The sequence below is a fragment of the Mus musculus genome, chromosome 6 (assembly GCF_000001635.26).
Source record: "Mus musculus strain C57BL/6J chromosome 6, GRCm38.p6 C57BL/6J".
NCBI lineage: Eukaryota > Metazoa > Chordata > Mammalia > Rodentia > Muridae > Mus > Mus musculus.
This window is the reverse complement of record NC_000072.6, coordinates 34,112,092-34,134,247: the sequence shown is the minus strand read 5'-3', so window position 1 is coordinate 34,134,247 and position 22,156 is coordinate 34,112,092. Positions and strand designations below refer to the sequence as shown.

General features: G+C 42.8%; 1 protein-coding gene across 1 annotated transcript in view; it reads right to left on the bottom strand.

Moving 5' to 3' along the window:
• Positions 1 to 213: 213 nt before the first annotated feature.
• Lrguk (leucine-rich repeats and guanylate kinase domain containing) overlaps positions 214 to 22,156 on the bottom strand; it is a 104,790-nt gene continuing 82,847 nt past the window's right edge. Inside the window, exons 16-20 of the mRNA NM_028886.1 lie at positions 17,729 to 17,859; positions 6,983 to 7,071; positions 5,018 to 5,143; positions 2,138 to 2,283; positions 214 to 927 (exon numbers count right to left, since the gene is read on the bottom strand). Coding sequence (NP_083162.1) covers positions 800 to 927; positions 2,138 to 2,283; positions 5,018 to 5,143; positions 6,983 to 7,071; positions 17,729 to 17,859 — 620 coding nt within the window. The 3' untranslated portion in view covers positions 214 to 799. The remainder of the gene's footprint in view (positions 928 to 2,137; positions 2,284 to 5,017; positions 5,144 to 6,982; positions 7,072 to 17,728; positions 17,860 to 22,156) is intronic.

Here is a 22,156-nt window from a genome sequence, read left to right as displayed (position 1 = left end):
CGATGCGAGGAGAAGAGGCTACTTACCAACCCAGAAGGATGGGTTTCAACCTTTTCACAGTGAGGAGAGCCTTATGGGCACATAGTAAATGAATATCAGTCTTAAGTACACAATAGTATTTCCTGTAAACACCATGGGGTAAGATCACAAGGATAATGAAAGTTGTTGCAAAATATTTCTAATAATAGGTATATAATTAGTCTGGAAAAGGCGAAAAGGAAATATATTTTTTTTATTCCTTAACGGTACTAAAGAGCTCCCCCAAATTATATTAATTCTCTTTGAGAGATGCAGTAGATATGATGTTGGTCACAAGTTAAATGGTGCTCTACCATGTTTTCATAATTAGAACAAAAACATTAATATTTTGGGTGAATCATCATAGTCCTGGAACTCTGAACCATACAATCGTAGTTAGATAAAGTCAAAAGAACCAGTTGTACATAAAATGAAAAAACGTAGGGAGGTTTTTGGTATCTGAGATCTCAGAACAGGAATCGCCAGGAAAATCAGTTGTGGGAAGAGAAAAACTCAAATAACATTTTTCAAAGCTAAGAATAACTAACATGGAAAACAAAAATCAATAAAAGATGCTCTTCAGAGAATCACAGTGTAAATTGATCAAGAGATTTAGAATCTTTCTTTGGTCATGAGTTGTGTGCATGAGAAACAGCTGAGACCCGAGGCCAGGTCAGGTGGGAGGACTGAGCTCTGTGAGAATAAGGGTTTCCTTTTGCATGTTTAGATGAGATGTCAACAGCGCTGGTCTGTTCGCCAGCTCCGAGATCACAGCACTGGTCTATCTGCGGCCGTGCGGGATCGGAGGAAGGGTGGGTTTGGTGTTGGAACCCGGGTCCATTATTGTAATCGCAGACAGTCTTTTGTGCTGGGCCACTTTTTCCTGCATAGATGATGCTACACGAAGAGCTATAAAACATCAGGAGAAAAGAAAGACGGTACATGCAGTTAGTCCCTTGGTACACAGGAAAATAAGTTTAGAATTCCTGCACCACAAAGCATCAGCAATCCTGTATGTGAGGCAAGGGATCTACCATGGCTGGTTTTTTGTTGTTTTGTTTTTAAAAATTATTTACAATTTATCTTGAACTATTTCCTGCTGACAAAACCAGGGAAAGGGGAGAGCCGTTCTGGACCCCCTGGTATCCCCACCAGACTCCAAGTGATAGTTTCAATCCTGTGATTACACACGTGGCTCTGGTTAAACTAAATGTATCACAAAGCAAAACCAAAGTCGTGGATTTGGGGAAGGGATAGGTAGGGAGATAGAAGTGAGAGGGAGATGAGAGACCAGTCAGCCTGTCTTTGATTCCTGTAGGTACCACCACACAGTGCCCTCATGGCCAAGGCAAACTACGACCTCTAGCTTCTTTTGAGATGCTCTGGTCACTCTCCCGAGCAAGGGCTCAGTCAGGGCCTTCTCTCTCTGTTCCCAGGCAGAACGTTTCCTGGGCCTGCAAATGGTTCCTTTCTTCCCATCTTCCAAGTTCTGGAAAAGTCTGCCAACTTAAGCATCCTGTATCAATGACTCGGAAAGTGTCCCTATCCATCCTGACTTTGGGGCCTTCCCAGTTTTCCCTATAGCCCTTCAGTCTCCCCACAGTGCTCAAGGGTTTCACACAGTGTTGCTTGTGAACTTAGCCACACGGCGCTGGGGGAAAAGTGCACTGGTCATTCTGTCTCTGCATGGGCATGCATATTCACTCGGATGTAAAGGAGCAAAAAACAGTGAACGGGGAGACATCGCGCCAGATCCTTCAACACAAAAACCTCATCAGAATTCCACCAACCGCAGGAAGAGACTGGGCAGCAATCTGAATCCCTCTGCTTCCCTTCCCTTTCACTGGAGGAGTCGGCACAGAGTTGTCCAGAGAACATGTGTCCCAGCCCAGACTCAGGTAACCAGAATTGTGGCTTCAATTCTAAGTTGCTAAGTGACCAAGGGTGATCTTCCAACCATTCTGAACTTTTGTTTCTCACCTTTAACAGTGGGGCACAAAAGTTCACGGGGAGCCTCTGATTTGAAACAGTCATTTACTTTCCAATCGTTGTGAAGGATCACAACAGTTGGAAGAAAATTATCACAGTATGCAGAGCCCTAATATAGAACAATACATACCTTTCAATGCCCCATCGACTTCGTCACTCCCTGCTGACCCTGGGCGCGATGAGATCCCACCCTCTGGAAGCTGAAAGGGAAGTTCTTTGGACCATGGACAAGTATGAAAGTATGTAGAATATCTCTTAGAAATATTGGAATCCTTGCTGTGGAAAAAAAATGAAGATGATTTTGAGATTCAAAACTCCTACTGGCCATAAACTCTACACCCATGACTTTACAGGTTACCTTTATAGAGTAAAGTCAGTAGCTTGCAAACAATCCTCCACCTACCTGGCTCTAAACAGTATCTGCAGCACGTGACCCAGCTTAATGTGCACTAAGGACTGTACATAACAGCAAAAACTTCTTAGCTGTTGTACAAACATGACATAAGTGCAGATACATAAAACAAGGTGAGGAAGCACAGATCCTGTGTACAGGAGCTTAGAAATAAGTGTGTGTGTATGTGTGTGTGTGCATGTATGTACAAGCACATGTGTGTGCATGCATGTTCATATAGGTTTAAATATAAATTTCTTTCTTTATATTAATATCTGATGTTGTCAGAGCAGCTTCAATAGACATTATCAATTCTGCAAATTATCTCCATTTCACAGCGAGGTAAGTGGCCCCATACATAGTAAGTACAGCTTTTCGGATTCTGATGTAAGTGTCTGTGCTGGTTAGTTTGTTACAAGCTGGAGTCCCCTGGGAGAAGGAGCCTCAGCTGCGGAATCCTCTCCATCAGATTGGCCTGGAGCACGTCTATGGGAGCATTTTTCTTGATTAATGATTTATGTGGGAAGGCCCTGAGGGCAGCGCCATCCCTGGGCTGGTGGTCCTGGGCAGCCTGAGAAAGCCATGGGGAGCAAGCCAGTAAGCAGCACCCCTCCATGGCCTCTGCATCAGCTCCTGGGTCCAGGTTCCTGCCCTGACGTCCTTCAGCCATTGACTGTTATCTGGATCTGTAGGCTGAGACAAGCCCTTTCCTTCCCAAGTGGCTTTTTGTCAGTGTGTTACCACAGGAACAGAAAGGCAAACTAGGAGGTTCAAGCTGATTTCCAAACGTTGTGCACCCCCCCCCCCAATAAAACCTAGGCCCTCTCATAGTTCATCTCTCTCTCTCTCCTTTAAAATAATTAATAAGAGGCTTTGCTAATTCACCAATACCTGAAACTGGTTTCCAATTACAAGCTAGGACGAACACTGTTTCTCTTATGTATCCATTAGTCCCAAGCCTCCCCCCTCCACCCTTGTAAACAATGTATAACTTTTGCTTATGTATTCATTAAGGGCTTTAGTATTTTTCAAGATACTCTGTGTGAATTCTTTATTAACAGTAAATGTTCAGAAGTAATCAAAACAGTTTTGCCTTCTCCTTTATATTTTTCAATGTCTTCAACAACATGTCAGGAATATTCAAATTCATTTTTTCTTTTTTTTAGTTGTGCGTGAGGGAGAGCACGTGTGCAGGCATTCATGAGCCCCGGAGCATGCATGGAAGCCAGTAGACAACTCGGAGGAGTTGTGTTTCACATTCCACCCTTCTGTGAGTTCTGGGATCAAATTCAAGGCATCAGCCTAGCACAGAAGTGGCTCGCCTCCCAAGCCAACTTGCCAGCCCTTAGTGACATTTATATTTTAAAAAACCCCTGTGATTATGTTTTTGTGTGTGCACGTGTGTGGTATAGTGTACATGCATGTGTGTGTATGTGCATGTGGAGGTCAGAGGTTGAGACTGACACTGCACGTCTTCTTCAAATTTAATTTCATTCATTTATTTACTTATCTACTTATTGATTTATTCAATTCTTATTTTTTGAGACAAGGTCTCTCACCAGATTTACTTAGCAAGATGGCTTGGCCAAGCAAGCCCCAGGGATCCTCTTGCCTGTGTCTTCTCAGTTGTAGGATTACAGGTGTGTATTGCTGTGCTCAATTTTGGGTGCTGGGGATCCAAATTCAGGTCCCCAGGCTTGTGTGGCAAGCACTTTACCTTCTAAGCCACCTTCCCAGCTCGCTCTAAATAAAATTTTAAGCAACCGGTTGTATGCAGCTTTTGTACTGCCTTTTGACATATTAGAACATTGAGACCTTGAGATGGCCTTTTAAAATGCCAGCCATCAGTCGATAATGCACTAATCAGAGCCGTTAGTTGCAAATTACAGGTACCGATCTGGCTCACATCGATATTAAGGAAGATGATGTTGAAAAGCTACTGGATGCCTTCAGAATCAGTGGAAACCAAGAGAACTTCGTTAAATACTGGACCAGGGGTGGGGGTCGGGGGAGCTGGAGAGATGGCTCAGTAGTTAAGACCACTGACTGCTTGTCCAGAGGTTCTGAGTTCAATTCCCAGCAACCACATGGTGGCTCACACCCATCTGAAATGGGATCTGATGCCCTCTTCTGGTGTGTCTGAAGAGATCGACAGTATATTCACATAAAATAAATAAATAAATAAATCTTAACAACAACAACAACAACAACAAAAACACCTGAAGGGGGACAAAGGTAAGCCAGGAGTCAAGGTCACAGCTGAGTCAGAGCACAGAGAGACTGGAGGCCTATCACCCTCTGCTCTACCAGGAAGGATCTGCCTTACTACAGGAAGCCTGCAGTACTGTCAAGTTCTTGTTTTATCTGCTGCTAGATGGAATACCGCCCCCTGCTCTGCCTTAGTGTGTCTGTCCCTCCCCCAGAATACAGAGAAGGTGTCACATGCTCTCTACAAAGCCTGCTCCTCACAGATCTTAGTGACAGGCGGGCCTCCTGCACAGTTTCAGAATTTCTCCAAAGCTTACAAGTGGAAACCATGATTTTAACAAACCAAAAGCTTACAAGTGGAAACCATGATTTTAACAAACCTGTAGAAAATAACTGTCCAATCCAACTAACCTTGTTTCAGGGTATGTTCCAGAGGGGGTTTTAAAGAGATCGTCAGAGAGCTCAAACGTTTTCTGTAGTTCATCTATTGTTGCAAAATACTGTTGGCCACTGACAGTAGGTATCGGTACTGGACCCCTGAAAACAGAAAGGATCCTATGGTGCGATCACATATACATACAGGCAAAATCTTAATACTGACCACTGTTTCTACAGAACTACACATGCTGAGGGAAATTACTCGCTTCAGGACTTGCCTTGCATGGCGGCGTCATTGCAGCCTAACATCAAGAAGACACACATATGTACTGGAAACAGTCCTCCTGCCTCTAATCACTGATACTGAGAATTGTGTATGTACTCCACTATAACCCTCGTCCATTTAGATCTAACTATATAGCATTATGCTAATTCCTAGAAAAACTAAAAGGGGTATTTCCCTTTCTTGTTTCTAATCTAATTCTTTGAAATGGTCCATAAGTAAAACCGTTCTAAAAACTCTAATATTATGCTCTGAATTAAATACTAGTTATGGAATACTACTTCTCCTTTATTCAGAGGTGTAGGACTTCTCAGATCACAGTGATCACAGCGCACTCACTGCAGCCTTGCTAGTGATGCTGTGTGCACAGCAACCAACTCCACAGAAGTGCACAGAGGTCCACAGCATCCATCTGCCCCTGGCAGTCCATTTGGACCTCTTATTTTCAAACCCTCGGATCATGGGTTTGAAGAGGCATGATATCTGTTGCTCAGCGCTCATACAGGACTTAACTTCAGATGTAGTAGTGAACACCATCTTCTAGCTACCATCTGCCCACCCCTCCCCACCAGAACTTTGCATATATCATACAACCTTACATTTTGAATCAGACCACCTAAAGATAATGTAATGTGGAAAAAAGTAATTATACTTTCTTTGATGTTAGAGCAAATAGATAAAAATTTAATATCATTTATACTGACTAAAGATTCCCAACATGTATCACAGACAAGAAAGGCAACATTGATACAAAAAAAAAAAAAACCCAAACCAAAAACCAAAAAACAAACAAACAAACAAACAAACTTCAAATGGCTTTTAAGATTCAGCTACCTAGGTATTTGCATTCATAACATTACTAAAAAGAATTTTTGAATGCTGTTCTTGAGATTTGGTTATTGATCTTAGCAACTTTCTAAAACCTGGGACTTTCTCCATTACTCAAACATTCCATACTTGATTTCAGCCAAAAGGCCAGGACATGGTCATTACTCAAATATTCTAAAAGGTCACATAGAAAGGAGGATTCAGAACACTGAAACCCATGACATTAATGAGAAAATAACAAGAAATATATAACCATCTCATGATCTGGTTATTTTGAGTTAAACTTAAAAAGGCTCAGTTGTGCCTTTTCATACATGGTAATTAGTAAAACAGTAATTAATAATAGCTGTTATAGCCAGTAATACCTATGATGCTCTCACTATGTGGTGGGCACTAAGTAAAACATTTTAAACCCAGGACCAAAAGTTCATGGATTGATAGGGATGCCCTGGTCCTCATGCTTCTGGGACTTATAGCCTGGTGTGGAAGGGAAACACTGACCAAATGACTCCACAAATAATTCCCATTGTTTGGGCAGTGGTGACAGACAAGTACAGGGAACTCAACAGGATGTGATTAACCTTCAGGGCAAGAACAGCCGTGGTCCAGGCCGATACTGATACTCAAACACCTACTAGGAAGGTTGTTTTATTTTCAGTCAGCAAAACCACCAATTTCTAGTAGCTGTAGGCCTGCGGTGCCTCTTGAAACAATATATAAATGAAGAGCTACAACTTCTAGACAGAGTTTGATACTGGACCACAAGCATCCACTTGGGTGCAGAGATCTCTGCTTATATTGTTGATTAAGGGTTCATTTGGTATATGTAGGCACCGGAGCATCAATTCAAGATCTCCCAGGCATCAACCAGTGTAGTAAATCACTACCTTTGAAACAGGAGCGTGTGATCACGGGGCGTCTTCCCCATGAGCGCCTGCCGGGCTGCCTCATGCTGTCTGTGGAGAGACTCTCTTTCCTGGGCAAGACACATGATCAGAAAATCAATGTGAAAAAGATGTCAGATGGTCAAAATAGCTATAATCATTTTCTCCTTACCTGAGGTTTCCAAGTACATGATGTGGAAAAGGGGGTGGGGTGGGGTGGGGTGGGGGGCAGGGCAGACAAACATAGAAAACAATTAGCAATTATTTAGTGGGAAGATAAAAACAAATTTTACAAATAAGCCAAATACTTTGCAGACACTAAAATTTAATTCAGAATTTTTTATTTGGCAAATAATAGTGTCAAGGTCTTTACTTTGTAATTTTACTTCTTATTTATTTATTCAGAGACAGGATTGATATCACGGATCTTAGCCTGGTCTCAAACAACTCACTACATAGTCAAAGATGACCTTGAACTTTGGATCCTCCTTCCTTCTCTCAGTGCTGGGATCATAGCCATCATGTCCTGGTCCTGCAGTGGTAAGGATCAAAGCCAGGCTCTCTCTGCAACTGAGCCCCACCCAAGCCCAGAATATGATAGTTTTCAATAGTATTTCACGGTCACATGTTTTATGCTTGTGTGAGACAAGGTCTTGCTGTCTGGTCCTGGCTGGCCTGGAGCTCACTCTGTGGACCAGGTTTGCAGTGACCTCTGCTGCCTTTGCAGACATGTGCTATCATGCCAGGCCTTGAGTTTTATTTTAAATCATTCTTACGAGATTATAGACTTCTGAAGGGCACAGGGTAGAGTTGACTTTCATCTTCTCACATGGAGTAAATGATTGAACAAATATATTTAACCATAATTAAGTATGTCCTGGAAACAGTGAAAATAAGAGTTTTTTTTTTCTTCTGCATTTCATCATCATCATCATTATAAATCCTTAAAAAACACTGGGTAGCAATATAGGAATATAAAAGACATTTTTTTCAAATAAAAGGGTTCATGATTTTGGCAAAAAGGGACATGGAAAAATATAGGGCTAAAAGTGTGGGGGGGGGGGTGGAGGAAAAAAGTGTACACACTTTTTTACAGCCACCACAGGTGTTTCTCCTCAGACCTTCCAGTGGACTGTTGACCCATTTAACAACTATTCAGACACTGGGTCACCCCACTTTTAAGCTCCCAGACATAAAATTCTTACTAAAGAAGACTTAGCAAGTCCTTATTTGTTTTGCATAAAAGACTGTTATTTAAGAAGAGGCATATTATAGCATGTACTTTAACAGCGAGTGCATTTGAAGTACCCTAATCACCGCATGCAATAACTTCATCTGAAATAAGCCTAGGTGCTTTGATTTTCTGTTTCATGACCAGACTCCACTGTAGGTTGTTTTCATGGAAAGCTGCAGAAGGAATGGAGGCAAATGAGCATGCCAGGGTACCAGCCACAGTCAGTTACAGTAAGCCTTGGGAAGTGGCCTGGTGTCGAGTGTTTTAATGTCTTTGGGGAAACTTTTTTTAAGATTAAATGTTTTGAGACTGGCACTGATGTGAGTCTCATTGTGTTTATTAAAAGCATATGCCTGCAGGAGTGGCTCTGCTCTGTCCTAATATCATAACTGGCACACTCAGCATCTCTGCAAAAGAAGGCGCATCCCAGACACCAGATATCTCTTGAGTCACTACATCACTACTGCATGCCTTGCACACAGCACAAGGCTGAACTCAATAATTATCTTTACTGTACAGCGGAGTGCATGATGCTTCCCTTTCTAAAATTATCTGGGGTGCAATTTACTGTCAACTGCTCCTATAATGAAAAAAAAATTGAGGTTAAGTGTTTGAATTTAAAATTAATTTTGGAACCCGATTCACTGGAGCTCTCATGAGCTCACTGGCCACAGGCTCTCGGATGGACACTCTGTCTATCAAGATCATTTCCTCCTTCCTCTTTCTCTGGCCATGCACTCTGGTCTCTTAGAGGCCAGGGGAGAAGAAGAAGAAGATGTGTGTTGAGATCTGGAAGGAGCCTGTGATAAGATGAGAAAGGAAGATGTCCTATCCAAGCCTCACAGAGGAAAAGCTGTAAGTAACTCCACAGATGCATCTAATGGCTTCGCGTTGAAATAGAATACCTACTCACTAGCCAACTCTGGGAATATTTTTTTTAAGAATTACTTATGTACTCTCTCTTTTAAAATTAATACTGTTACATATGTATATGCCAAGGGAGGGGGCAGGGTGTGTTTCAGTGCACGTGTGCAGGTTGTAAGGCTTCTTGCATTGTTGCTCTTCCCGTATTTTTCATTTAAAAGGGTTTTTAAAAATATGATATATTTTGATCATATTCTTTTCCTTCCTTCAACTCCCAGTTCCTCCCACCTCCTTACCCATCTGACTTTATGGTTTTTATCTTTTCGTTCTCAAAATATCTCAAAAAATGAAAATCAAAACAATAAGACAGAAAAATACAAAAACTCAAAAGGAAACACATACAAAACATAGCATTCATTTTATGTTGGCCAATTACTTGTGGGCATGGGGCCTGCCCTGGAGTGTGCTTGATAGACCCAGCAATATTCTATTGGGGAAAATGTATTCCCACCCCCCCTTCCCAGCAGCTGTCAGTTTTAAACAGCTGCTTGGTTAGAGGCGGGCCTATCTCTGTACTGTCTGTTTGAACCTGTGTGGGTCTTGTGTGCACTGTCACAGCGTCTGTGGGTTTGTATGTGCACCAGTCCTGTTGTGTCTGGAAGAAGCTGTTTCTTTTGGTCATCAACCACCTCTGGTTCACAACTGTCCAGCCTTTCTTCCACACAGTTCCCTGAGCCTTGAGGAGAAATGCTGATGAAGACATCCTACTTGGGACCGAGTGCTCTGAAGTCTCTCGCTCTCTGCATGCTGTCAGTTGTGAGTTTCTGCGTTCCCAGATACTGCAAGAAGTTTCGCTGTCAAGAGCTGAGCAATGCACTGATCTGAGTCCCGGCCAAATGTCTGTCCTTCCATATTTCCAAGGGTTCCAGAGACTGATTGTAGGTCACTAGGCTTATGTAGCAAATGCCCTTACCCACTGACCATCTTGCTGGCTCCTTTTTGGTTATTATTCAATGCTATATGAATTCATTATGCTTTTGCCCTGAATCACACCATGCTCAAACATTTACTGCTGCAATTTCTCTTATATTCTTTTTATTATGATGATAATTTGATGCTTGATCTAAATTATGTCATAGCTGGGAAGATAAGTCCTCCTAATGGTGTATCGACAGGGCTGCATTTTTGTTTTCATTTTGAGGTGCTGGGGGTAGAATCTCAGGTGCACATGCTAGGCAGTGCTCAAACTCTGTGCTAACTGCTCCCCACTCCAAGGCTCAAAATAACTTTTGGATCTCCCACGGCCTGCACATAAAAACACATAGCAACCATAACTTCCTCCCTGCATGCATACAGGCAACTCTACACTCAGTGGGCCACACACACGGAGCACACGTGGAAGGAAGGGATGGGCTTGTTAGGAAAATGGAAGGCTTTAGTGGGAAAGGGTGAGGGATGAGAGGGGAGACATGGAGGATGGTGGAAACTGTTAACATTCATATTCATGCTTGTATGAAACTGTCAAAGAATAAAAAAAACTAGGAGCTAAACAGCAAAATCAAAATCTCTACAAGAAAACCAGTAGCCAAAATACCCCCTCAAGCCCACAGCTGAAACCCAGGATGGGCACCCCCAACTCTGCCAGTGGGTGAGGATGGACCTCGGCCATAGCTGGAGGAACTGAATGAACTAAAAATTTGAAGCTGCCTCACTGGGGCTATTTGCTGAGGCCAGCTCCCACACTGTTACTTATTCTTCTGTTGCTGTAATAGAACATCATTGCCAATGGAAGGGTTCATTCCGGCTTGTGGTTCCAGGGGCTCCATGAGGAGAAGGGGGGGAGGGAGGGAGGGAGGAAGGGAGGGAGGGAGGGAGGGAGAGAGAGAGAGAAAGAGAGAGAGAGAGAGAGAGAGAGAGAGAGAGAGAGAGAGAGAGAGAGAGAGAGAGAGAGAGAGAGGAGGTGTGGCGGCCGTCCCAAAGGCGCCAGGGACTGCAGCTAAGTCTTATGACTTGCACCTGACTTCCTCATATAAGCCACAAACATCTTGAGAGCTGCGCAGGTGTACCAGGATACTGGTGAATCCATTTTGGTGGAGATGTGTCCCTGCTGCCCTGATTAGCTGAAGCTGCGTGCCTGGTGAGGTGGCGTGGCCTGCTGTGCGTGGATGGGAACTGAGAGTATAAAAGAGTGAGAGGCCCAGGGTTCGGGAGAGATATAAACAAGGGAGATATAAACAAGAAGAAACAGGACTGAATAAACGTGTGCAGAAGGATCCTGTTGCAGCATCGTTCTTCCTGGCCAGTTGGGCGCGCACAAGAAGAGAGAGAGAGAGAGACCCACAGAGGGATCCAATTGAGGCTCAAGCATTCAGATGCCTGCGGATACAGGGGACATCTCATGCCAACCACCACATGCACCAAGAGCAGCTAAGGAGAATGAAAGACAAATTTAATTGGGCAAAACCCACAGAAAAAAGAATGGTGTAAACTGAGGAGGAGCTCAGGTAGTGGCGACAGAAAGTACCTAGTTAAATTTCATATGCGGGTATCCTGAGAGGAAAAATAAAGGTGAGCCCCAGGCCTTCAGACAAAGCTTTCATATAGAACAGATTAAATTCTGTAACCTGCTGTCTCAAAGTAAACACAAAGACATAAGTAAAAGACACAAGGCATTAAAAAAACAAATAAAATTATAATTAAATTGCCTACAAATGGAGTGGCAGAACTCAAAAATGAACTAGAGATACAAGGGGAAATATTACTACAGAAACAACTAAATCAGAAGAAATACAAGGATGAGAGAGAGAGAGAGAGAGAGAGAGAGAGAGAGAGAGGATATGAATTAAGATCTGGGAGAAAAGGACGGGTATTTCAGGTGTGGAGACTCAACATGCAAATGCTAAGCACCCGTGACAGGGATAAGGAACACTACACTCTGAAGACAATGCCTACGCGTGGAACGGACAGGTATTAGCTTATAAGAACTCAGAAAATATTTTTCAATAGCTTTTTCTGTACACAGAATACACTCATACAACAACTGGATGCTAAGCCATAGTCTAATGAACCTTAAGTATATACATATTTTAGAATTAATATAAAATACAGACCGACTATGTGTAGCTGTCACACAGCCTTAAACAACATGGTGGAACGTGAGAATGAACGCCCCACCCCTAGATGAGAGGATACTGGCCACTGACAGCTGCCGGAGAGGAACAGTCCGGTGGGTGGACCACACATCCACTGAAGACCACACATGCAAGAATTCATGGGCAACACAAACTGTACTTAATGAGGTTTGAAAAAAAAATCAGCAGAGGACTCAGAACCAGTTAGGGAGGGAAGGGGGGATGCAGCAGGGAGGAGTCGGGGGGAGGGTGAATATGATCAAAATGGTTTCTATGACATTCTCAAAAAAAAAAAGACAATTTAAAAAATGAGAGAAGAAAAGAAGACATTTAAAAAGCGCATTTCAGTTTTCAGAATGGGTTGATTGTATTAGTATTGTTATTCAGAGGCTGTTCTCATGATGTGGGATAGAGCAGAGGAGTAATTTAACGGACTATCATAATCCTATCATTGCCTAGGTCTCTGAGAAGCCTCTGGGAAGGATTCTCAGTGTGCAAGAAAGATAAAGGTGTAATAGAAAAAGCAAAACTCACGAGGCTCTGAATTTTAATTAGAAATATCAGGTTGAACTCATGGAATATTGTATCTAGCCAGGGAAAAGGACCAGAGGGCAGAGACTATAGATCAGTGGTGGAAACTTACCTAGCCTGAGCACGGCCCTGGGTTTGGTCCCTAGTGTCTTTTCCTCTAAAGAGTCCCAGAAGTAATGGCCACCCCAATAGCAATGGGTGTCCCCGATGGCCACAATGTGTCATTGAACCTCTCACTTAAGGAACCAACACTGCTTACTGTAAAAACAGCTCTAAGTTGTCTTTGCTACTTTTCTGCTACTGTGATAGAATTCCCAGACAAAAGCAAGTTAGGGAAGAAGAAGGTTTATTTGGGCTTATGTGTCCAGAAGGACATAGTTCATCATAGCAGGGAAAGATAGGGCTTCAGGCAGAGAAGGCATGGTGGCAGGAGCAGGGGCTGGCTGGTCATACAGCCACACTCAGGAAGCAGAGAATGAAAGAAAGCGGGGCCAGGCTACACACCCCAAGGCCCACTGCCTTCAACAAGGCTTTACCTCCTAAAGGTTCCCCGGCTTCCCCAACAGTCCCAGTAGTTGGGGACCACGTGTTCACACAGCCCATGGGGGTCACTTGACATTCAACAACAGGTCTGTGCCAGGTAACATAGAAGAGCACCAACCAGCCTGCTATGCTGTCTTAGTCAGGGTTTCTATTCCTGCACAAACATCATGACCAAGAAGCAAGTTGGGGAGGAAAGGGTTTATTCGGCTTACACTTCCATACTGCTGTTCATCACCAAGGAAGCCAGGACTGGAACTCAAGCAGGTCAGGAAACAGGAGCTGATGCAGAGGCCATGGAGGGATGTTCTTTACTGGCTTGCCTCCCCTGGCTTGCTCAGCCTGCTCTCTTATAAAACCCAAGACTACCAGCCAGGGATGGTCTCACCCACAAGGGGCCTTTCCCCCTTGATCACTAATTGAGAAAATGCCTTACAGTTGGATCTCATGGAGGCATTTCCTCAACAGAAGCTCCTTTCTCTGTGATAACTCCAGCTGTGTCAAGTTGACACAAAATTAGCCAGTACATATGCCAAATGGCAAAGACTCCATTTTAGGGAGGTCAACTGAAAAGGTCACCACCGACCAAAGGTGAGATTATTTGAATGCTGATATGAGTTAAAAGTGCAGAAAGTCAGTGCCTTTCAAATGTGCTTAAATCAAAGTATGCTCATTTACATTACTGTACACAGTTCACTATATATTTGACACTTTACACATCTGGATTACCAGTTTAGGGCAGCTGTGACTGACATTATTGTAAATACTCTGTACTCCTGATGTGTACGCCTCTCCTTTCTATTGAGCATATGTCAGGAATGTCTTAACTGAGGCATAGGGCACATGCATGTTCAATGTCAGTATGTCCAGCTGTTGTCTACATACACTGTTTAACCTCCCATCCGTTGTCATTTAAGAGTTTTCACTGTCATGTGTTATAAGTCTGTTTTATAATTTATTACTTTTAGTTTATTCTTATAAGCATCTCAATATGGTTACAACCTGCATTGTCTTGTGGTTATATACACCTGCCATATAACATCACTGATCACCTAGGTATTTTGTGTGTGTGCGTGTGTGTGTGTGTGTGTGTGTGTGTGTGTAGGTTCCCTATGGATTGTATGCTTTGTCCTTAGTAACCAGTAAGGGTTCTTTATGTATTGTGAATATAAATATTCTGTCACTTGTGCACCACAAGTATCTTGGTGTGGTTTGTCTTTTTAAAGTTTAATGGCACTTTTATTAACAGAAGTTCTTAATTTAAATTTTATTACATTTGTTTATTTATTTAGTATGTATGCATACGTGCCTCAGGGTATGTGCGGCACTCAGAGAACAACTTTCAGGGGTCAGTTCTCTCCTTCCGCCATAGGGGTTCCAGGGACTGAACTCTGGTCCTCATGGTCAGAGCCAGAGCCATCTATCTCCCCTGCCCAGAAGTTCTTAATTTTAATGTAATTCGGTGTTTCTACATTTTCTTTGAGTTATCATTGTTTGTGTTTATATTTAAGAAACTATTCATGGTGTCATGGTCATAAGAATCTCTCTTACATTATCTTTTAGAAGTGTTGTTTTGCTTTTCACAGTTATATAGAGTGTGTAGGCTACATAGATTGCAAACCTCTTAGGTTTTGTGTGTGGTGTAGGACTGGTGGGAAATGTAATCCCTCATTTGTAAGCAGCTAATTCTATCAAAGCTCTCATTTTCTTCCTGCCACGCTCGTCACAGGTCAGTCCCATGCATGTACAGGTTTCTCTCTGAGATAGTGCTAGCATTTCCATACAAATATTAAAATCAATTTCACAAAGAGCTCTGGGTATTTTTGACTGGCTCACATATCTGTAGATTTGAAGAGAGCTGACATGAACATAGTGGTAATTCTTGTAATTCATAAATCCACTTAGTTTTTTTTTCTAAATATTTTTATATTTTCCTATGTAGAGACATTATACATCTTTTTATCAGATGTATTATTAATCTTTTTACTTAAAGACCCTCATCAAAACATATCTTAGGGAGCTATGAAGATGGCCCAGGGTGGGGGTGGTTAGGAACAGTTGCTGCTGTCGTAGAAGCCCCAGGTTTGGTTCCCAGCCCCCACATGGCAGACCACTACCATCTGTAATCCAGCCCTCTTTTGGGCTTCACAGGCATTCCATACATGTGATGCCCATGCACACATACAGGCAAATCACCTAAATACAAACTGGCTTTCTCTGAGTGGCCCTGGCTGTCCTGGAACTCACTCTGTAGACCAGGCTGGCCTAGAACTCAGAATCCACCTGCCTCTGCCTCCCAAGTGCTGGGATTAAAGGCATATGGTATTATACCATCTGAGAAATGTCTTTTTTAAGGATACTTAAAATTATTGCTATAATACTGAAATTCCTTGTACTAAAAAACATACTTATTGAATGTCTGATAGCTTTGTCAAGTGCATTTCTTAACTGTTTCTGAACTCCACACTGTTTATTTTGTGGTTATTTGTTGTACTGGTTAGCACTGCCAGTACAATGTTACACTATTTGTCAGTTAGATTAAAATTTATGCTTCTCTTAATTCTCTTTTAGTAACTTTCCAGAGGCTGAACCATGTGTGCTTAAGCCACCACAGTCTGATGGGCTGGTGTTAGTCATTACATTCGCATTCTACCGGCCCTAGGACATCTTGTCTCCATTTAGACCCTTCTTCTCCTCCTCCTTCTTTAAGATTTCTATTTTCTGTGGATGAGTAAATACCTGTGTGTGTGTGTGTGTGTGTGTGTGCGAGCTCCTAGAATTATGATGGTCATGAGCCAGCATGTGGGCAATGGAATTGCTCTCTGCCAGAGCAGCAAGTGCTTTTAACCACTGAGCCGTCTCTCCAGCCTCTTCCTGTAGAGCCTTCATGTCTTTCTTATTATAACTGAGGTACAACACATAAAAAGTTTACTTAGATTTTTTATATTAAACATCTTAATTGTATGTGCATTTAAAGAAAGATTATTATTTCATAATATCAACATCTTTGGGGTATTTTTTTGACATTTATTAGTTTGTGTGTATGTGTGGACCATGGCATACATGTAAAACGAAAACTGGCTCAAGTCAGTTCCTTCCAGCATGTGGGCTCAACTCAGATGGCCAGGAGGTGACAAGTGTCTCTACTCAATGAGCCAATCTTTTTATATTCTTTTCTTTTTTTTCTTCTCTCTTCTCTTCTCTTCTCTTCTCTTCTCTTCTCTTCTCTTCTCTTCTCTTCTCTTTTCCCCCTCCCCTCCCCTCCCCTCCCCTCCCCTCTCTTTTATGTGCACTGTGGTGTTTTGCTTGAATTACAGACAGTTGTGAGCTGCCATGTGCATGCTGGGAATTGAATCCATGTTCTCTGGAAGAATAGCCAGTGCTCTTTACCACTGAGCCATCTCTCCAGCCCTGACCATAGCAACTCTTATTAAAGGAAAACATTTCACTGGGGCTGGCTTACAGTTTCAGAGGGTTAGTTCATTATAGTCAGGGTGAGAAGCATGGCAGTGTCCAGGCAGACATGGTGCTGGAGAAGGAGCTGAGAGTTCTACATCTTGACCCACAGACAGCCAAGTAGAGACTGTGTGCCCCACTAGGCCTAGCTTGAGCATGTGAGACCTCAAAGCCTACCTCTGCAGTGACACACTTCCTCCAATGTGACCACACCTATTTCAACAAGGCCACACCTCCTTATAGTGCCACTCCCTATGGGCCAACCATTCACACATATGAGTCTATGGGAGGCAGTCCTATTCAAACCACCACATGTATATTCTGCAACTGTAATTTTTTTAAGTCTCTGCATTCCCAGATCATTACATAAAAAATTATTACTCATTAAAATGAGCACAACCTACTCTGAACACAGGCTCTATTGTGAATTAGACACTCCTACCATGGGCCAATTTCCAGATGTTCCCAGAGCGCTGAGTTAGGACAACGTTACAGGCCTGCTTTATATAGCGCTGTCATAAAACACACTTCTGGAGTGGACTTGATTTTCCCCCAGATACTCATAGTCACCTCCCGCCGCTCGCCCCTTGAAATATACATTTTACTGTGTTTGTTTTATTGTGGTGCTTTCTACTGCAAAACAGAAGAGCTGGACGCCAGTCTTTTTACTGGGAGCCTGAGGAAACGGTACTAGAAAAGTTACATTGAAAATTCAATTTTAAACACAGGAACTATTCCGAGGGATGCGGTTGCAGGGGGAGAAAGAATCTTGTCTTCAGCTCACATATGTAAGAGAATCGTTTGGGAAAACACAATAATCTCCGAAACTCCTCACCCCCATTGTTAAGACAGGGTCTCACTATGTAATCCCGGCTGGTCTCAAACTCACAGCGATCCACTTGTCTCTGCCTCCCGAGTGCTGGGATTAAAGGCGTGACCCTGAACCCTTTTACGCTTCTATAATCACTTTTACCCCACCTGCCCTGCCCTTACCACTGGTGACTTTTTGGATGAAAGTTTGGCCCATAATTTGGTAAAGTAGTTTCTGTCTGTTGAATCCAAGAATTCAACTGTACTGGACTTCCTAGAATAGTCTTCGCATTTCAGGTAAGACGTCTTAGTATCTGGTGAGAAAAACATAAATTTGTGAATGAAACATACAACAGAGTAAATTTCTTGATGTGACATGACAGCAATGTTTTATATTTTATTTCTTCAAACACAAGAAATTGTGTATTTAAGTTTGTGCATTTCAACTTGGAAATAAATAAGATACATTTTACAGTAACGATAAAATTAATGTTGGCCTATAGCATCCAGAAGGCACAACCACTTGGAAGGTAACCAGTACTCAGTCAGCACAGGTTTTGTATTAATATTAATATAAAGAATATAATAAAAACAAACAACAATAGCTTTCAATATTTAAAGTTACCCTTATAATTACATTCTATGTAGTCTCCTGAAAGCCTAGACAAAAATTAAAACATGTAATTCTAAGAAGATTTAAAGTTCAATGGATCAGGAATTATTCATAATTAATAAAGAACTTTTCCTTTAGAAAACCCAGAGATGGTGGGGCAGTGATGGCGCACGCCTTTAATCCCAGCACTTGGGAGGCAGAGACAGGACGATTTCTGAGTCTGAGTCCAGCCTGGTCTACAGAGTGAGTTCCAGGACAGCCAAGGCTACACAGAGAAACCCTGTCTCAAAACAAAGCAAAACAAAAACAAAAACAAACAAACAAACAAAACACCAAAACCAGAGATATAGAATACACATTTCTAGTCACACTCATAAAGATAAATCCTGAGTTTCAGTCCTTTGAGATGTATGGAAGCATCAAGCATTTTAGGAGCATTGCTTACAAAATGTTAAAATAAATAACTCTGACACGTATCATTAGCTAATATGCTTAACTAAGAGATGTGGAAACTCGCCCTCACCCAAAGCCCACAGGAAACATCCGGGCTCAGCAGGAGCATAATCTTTATCAGGGAAGAAACAGTTCTAGGTGAGGGTGAGAAGTCGGGGATGGGCAAATGGGCATAGATGCCAAGAAGTCAGAGGTACCGAGGGCTAAGGCTCACACCCCTGACCTAAGATGGAAGGCAGGTTCTCTGAACTGGGCAGACAAGGCCTGGGCTCTTTGGCATGACGGGAAGCTGCAAAGAAGGTATCTGGAACTCAGCCCACAGATGGAGGAACTGTACACACAGAGCTGTGCCTGGCCCAAGGATACAAATACCTGTAAAAACACGAGATCTCGAGGCTGGTTTTTAGAGTGATGGCTTACCACGCACAGAGCCTTTGGGGTGACCCCCAGCTCTGAGCAGCTGGGCATGGTGGCATCCATCTACTTGTAAGGCCAGCTCTTGAGGCGAAGAGATAAGAGGGTCAAAGTTCAAGGTTATCCTTAGCAAAAAGAGCACTTGAGGCCAGGCCAAACTATGTGAGATGCAGTCTCAAGGAAATTAGTAGAGAAGGGGATGGGGCTGAGGTGGGGGAAGGGCAGGGAACTATCCTTTGTGTGGCTGTGCTGTGTGCTGGGACTGAACGCGAACTTGAACCCAATTGTGATCGCCTGAAACTAATAAAAGAAAGTGAACGCTACTTCTAAGCAATCCCGGCAGGAGAGTCTAGAATTCCGCATCCCAACACCTGTGAGAGCAGAGAGTGATTCTCTGGTGCAGTAGATGGTCCGGGCACAAAGCCCAGGAATTCTAGGGAAGGAGGAAACTCAAGAGGTACATTAAGGTAACCATACTGATCACAACAAAACTGATCAAACGGAACTGCATGTGGGAACATTCCTCCCTAGGTCTTCTTGATAATATTCATTTGATCCGTATCTCTGGAGCACTTACCGCGTGGTGTATGATGGAGACAGAGGAATAAACAGAAACTCCTTAACCTGTGGGGACTTTACTAAAGCTGCAGGCAGACAAATAACACAGTTTTAAAGGTTAGGTGATAAACACAATGAAGTCAGATAAAGGGATAGAGACAGCATGGTGGTCAGAAGAAGTCCTCTGAGGAGGGTGGGTGAGAAGGAAATTCTCTGTATGGTGGAGACTTCAGAAGTTTAAAGATCTAAAGGAAGAAAACATTCAAACACCTTGAGGGGTGGCTAATGAACATGAGGCAGTTTTATACAACGAGCCAGAAGTAGGCTCGATAGATGCCCCAGCGTAGGGGAATCGAGGGCGGGGAGGTGGGAGTGGGTAGGTTGAGGAACACCCTCAGAGAAGCGGAGGGAGGGAGGATGTGATAGGGGGTTTCCAGGAGGGAGGAAAACCGGGAAAGGGTATAACATTTGAAATGTAAATAAAGAAAATATCCAATTAGAAAAAATAAATTTAAATTGTAAAAGAAAAAACAGTATGGTTAACGCACGTATCAGTGTTCAGAACTCTCTGTTTGGGTGACAGGACTTCTATGTGTGGGAGTGTGGGCTGTTTCTGCAGCTGTGTGTTTCTTGTGCTTTCTCTTTGTTTTCTGTTTGTTTTATCTTATTCTGACTTGTTTTAATTTTATCTTATTTCATTTTTATTATTTTTTAGGTGCCCAATTGTTTTCTAATAAAAGAAAGGAAAGAAAGAAAGGAAGAAAGAAAAAAAAAGAAGAGAAAGAAAGAGAAAGCTAGAAGAAAGAGAGAAAGAAAGAAAGAAACAAAGAAAGAAAGAAGAGAAAGAGAAAGAAAGAGAAAGCTAGAGGAAGAAACAAAGGAAGAAAGGATACAGATTTGGGATTTGGGTGGGTGGAGAGGTGGGGAGGATCTGCAGAGGAAACCATAATCAGACTATATGTTATGGAAAAAATCATTTTCAAGTAAAAATCCACCAGACTTCAACACTGAGGCTGGAGAAATGGCTTAGTGTCTGCCACAGCGTATAAAACCTGAGCTTGGTTCCTTAGCGTCCACACAAGTCTGCTGTGCAGTGCATGTCTGTTACCTCAATGCTGGGTGTGTGGGCACATAGGCAGGAGGGTCCTTGGTGCTTGCTGGTCATCAGTCAACTCTGGGTTCTGTACTCAGGCATACACACACTCACACACTCACATACACATACTCTCACACACACATACACACTCACACATACATACACACTCACACACACACACACACACACTCACATACACACACTCACACACACTCATTCACATACACACACACTCACACACTCACATACACACACACACACTCTCTCACATACACACACACTCTCTCACACACACACTCACACACTCACATACACATACTCTCTCACACACACACACTCACACACACACTCACACACACACTCACATACACACAGTCTCACACACACATACACACACACACACACACACACACACACACACACTCACTCACATAAATACTTCCCAGCTGAACTCTCCTCCTAAAATTCACTGTAGCTAAAAAAGATGGATAATTGAGGAGGTATGCCCATGTTTGCTCTCTCTCTCTCTCTCTCCACTTGTCCTCTTGATTGGAATATGATGGGAAAGACCAGAAGATTCTAGCCAAATTGAGTAAAATTTGTGTAACTGCTCCATATTTTCATTATCTTTTCATTTGATGACTAATAATAAGCTCATTGCCAGGAACAGGTTACCTCTCCTGGAGCTGTTACCAGTAGGGTCCCATAGACCAGCAAACCTTACAGGCTGCTCTCTCTCTTGGTTACCCCCTACAACTTAGCAGTAAGACCCTACTGTTGACCACCACAAACTTAAGTCATAGAGCATGAAGAAATGGAGCTGGTGGTGCTAACCTAGAAACTTCATTGCTCCTGGCTGGTTTTCACAGAGTTGGAACGTACTATGCATACTACCAAAGGAGAAGCAATCACCATTCTTACCCAGCTGTGAACCCTGAGAAGTACGAGAATGAATGTTCTGGCAAGAGATGCCCCTGACACAGTAGTAGCAGAAGCACCATGGGAATAACCAACCACTCTCTGGTTGGATTTAAGGCCTGCTCCTTAACTTGGAACTCATACCTGGCACTGTTAACAGGAACTGTGGCTAGTCAGATTACAAGTCAGGGCAGAACCTAGTACCTCACGAAGTAGACGCAGCAGTAAGCTGAATTCAGGTGATTTATCGTAGATCAGAGCATCCCTCAAATCTCAGCAGAGAAGCTGCTTTTTGTAGTAGAAGGTGATTAACACAGAGACCCACCAACAGTCAAGATGCAGAGAATAAGAGACTGTGGAATCCTTTGTCCTCACTAGGGCATCTATGTCACACTCACTCTCCCCAAGGCTCAGGGATCATTGTGGAAGAGGGGAGTGTAAAGATCTTATTTGCAGTGGGTGCCTAACACAAAAAACAGTGTTTTCCAGACACACAAGGCAGCTGCACATATGAACTCACAGGATCTATGATGTAGTGCATAGCTCAAGGAAACCAGAA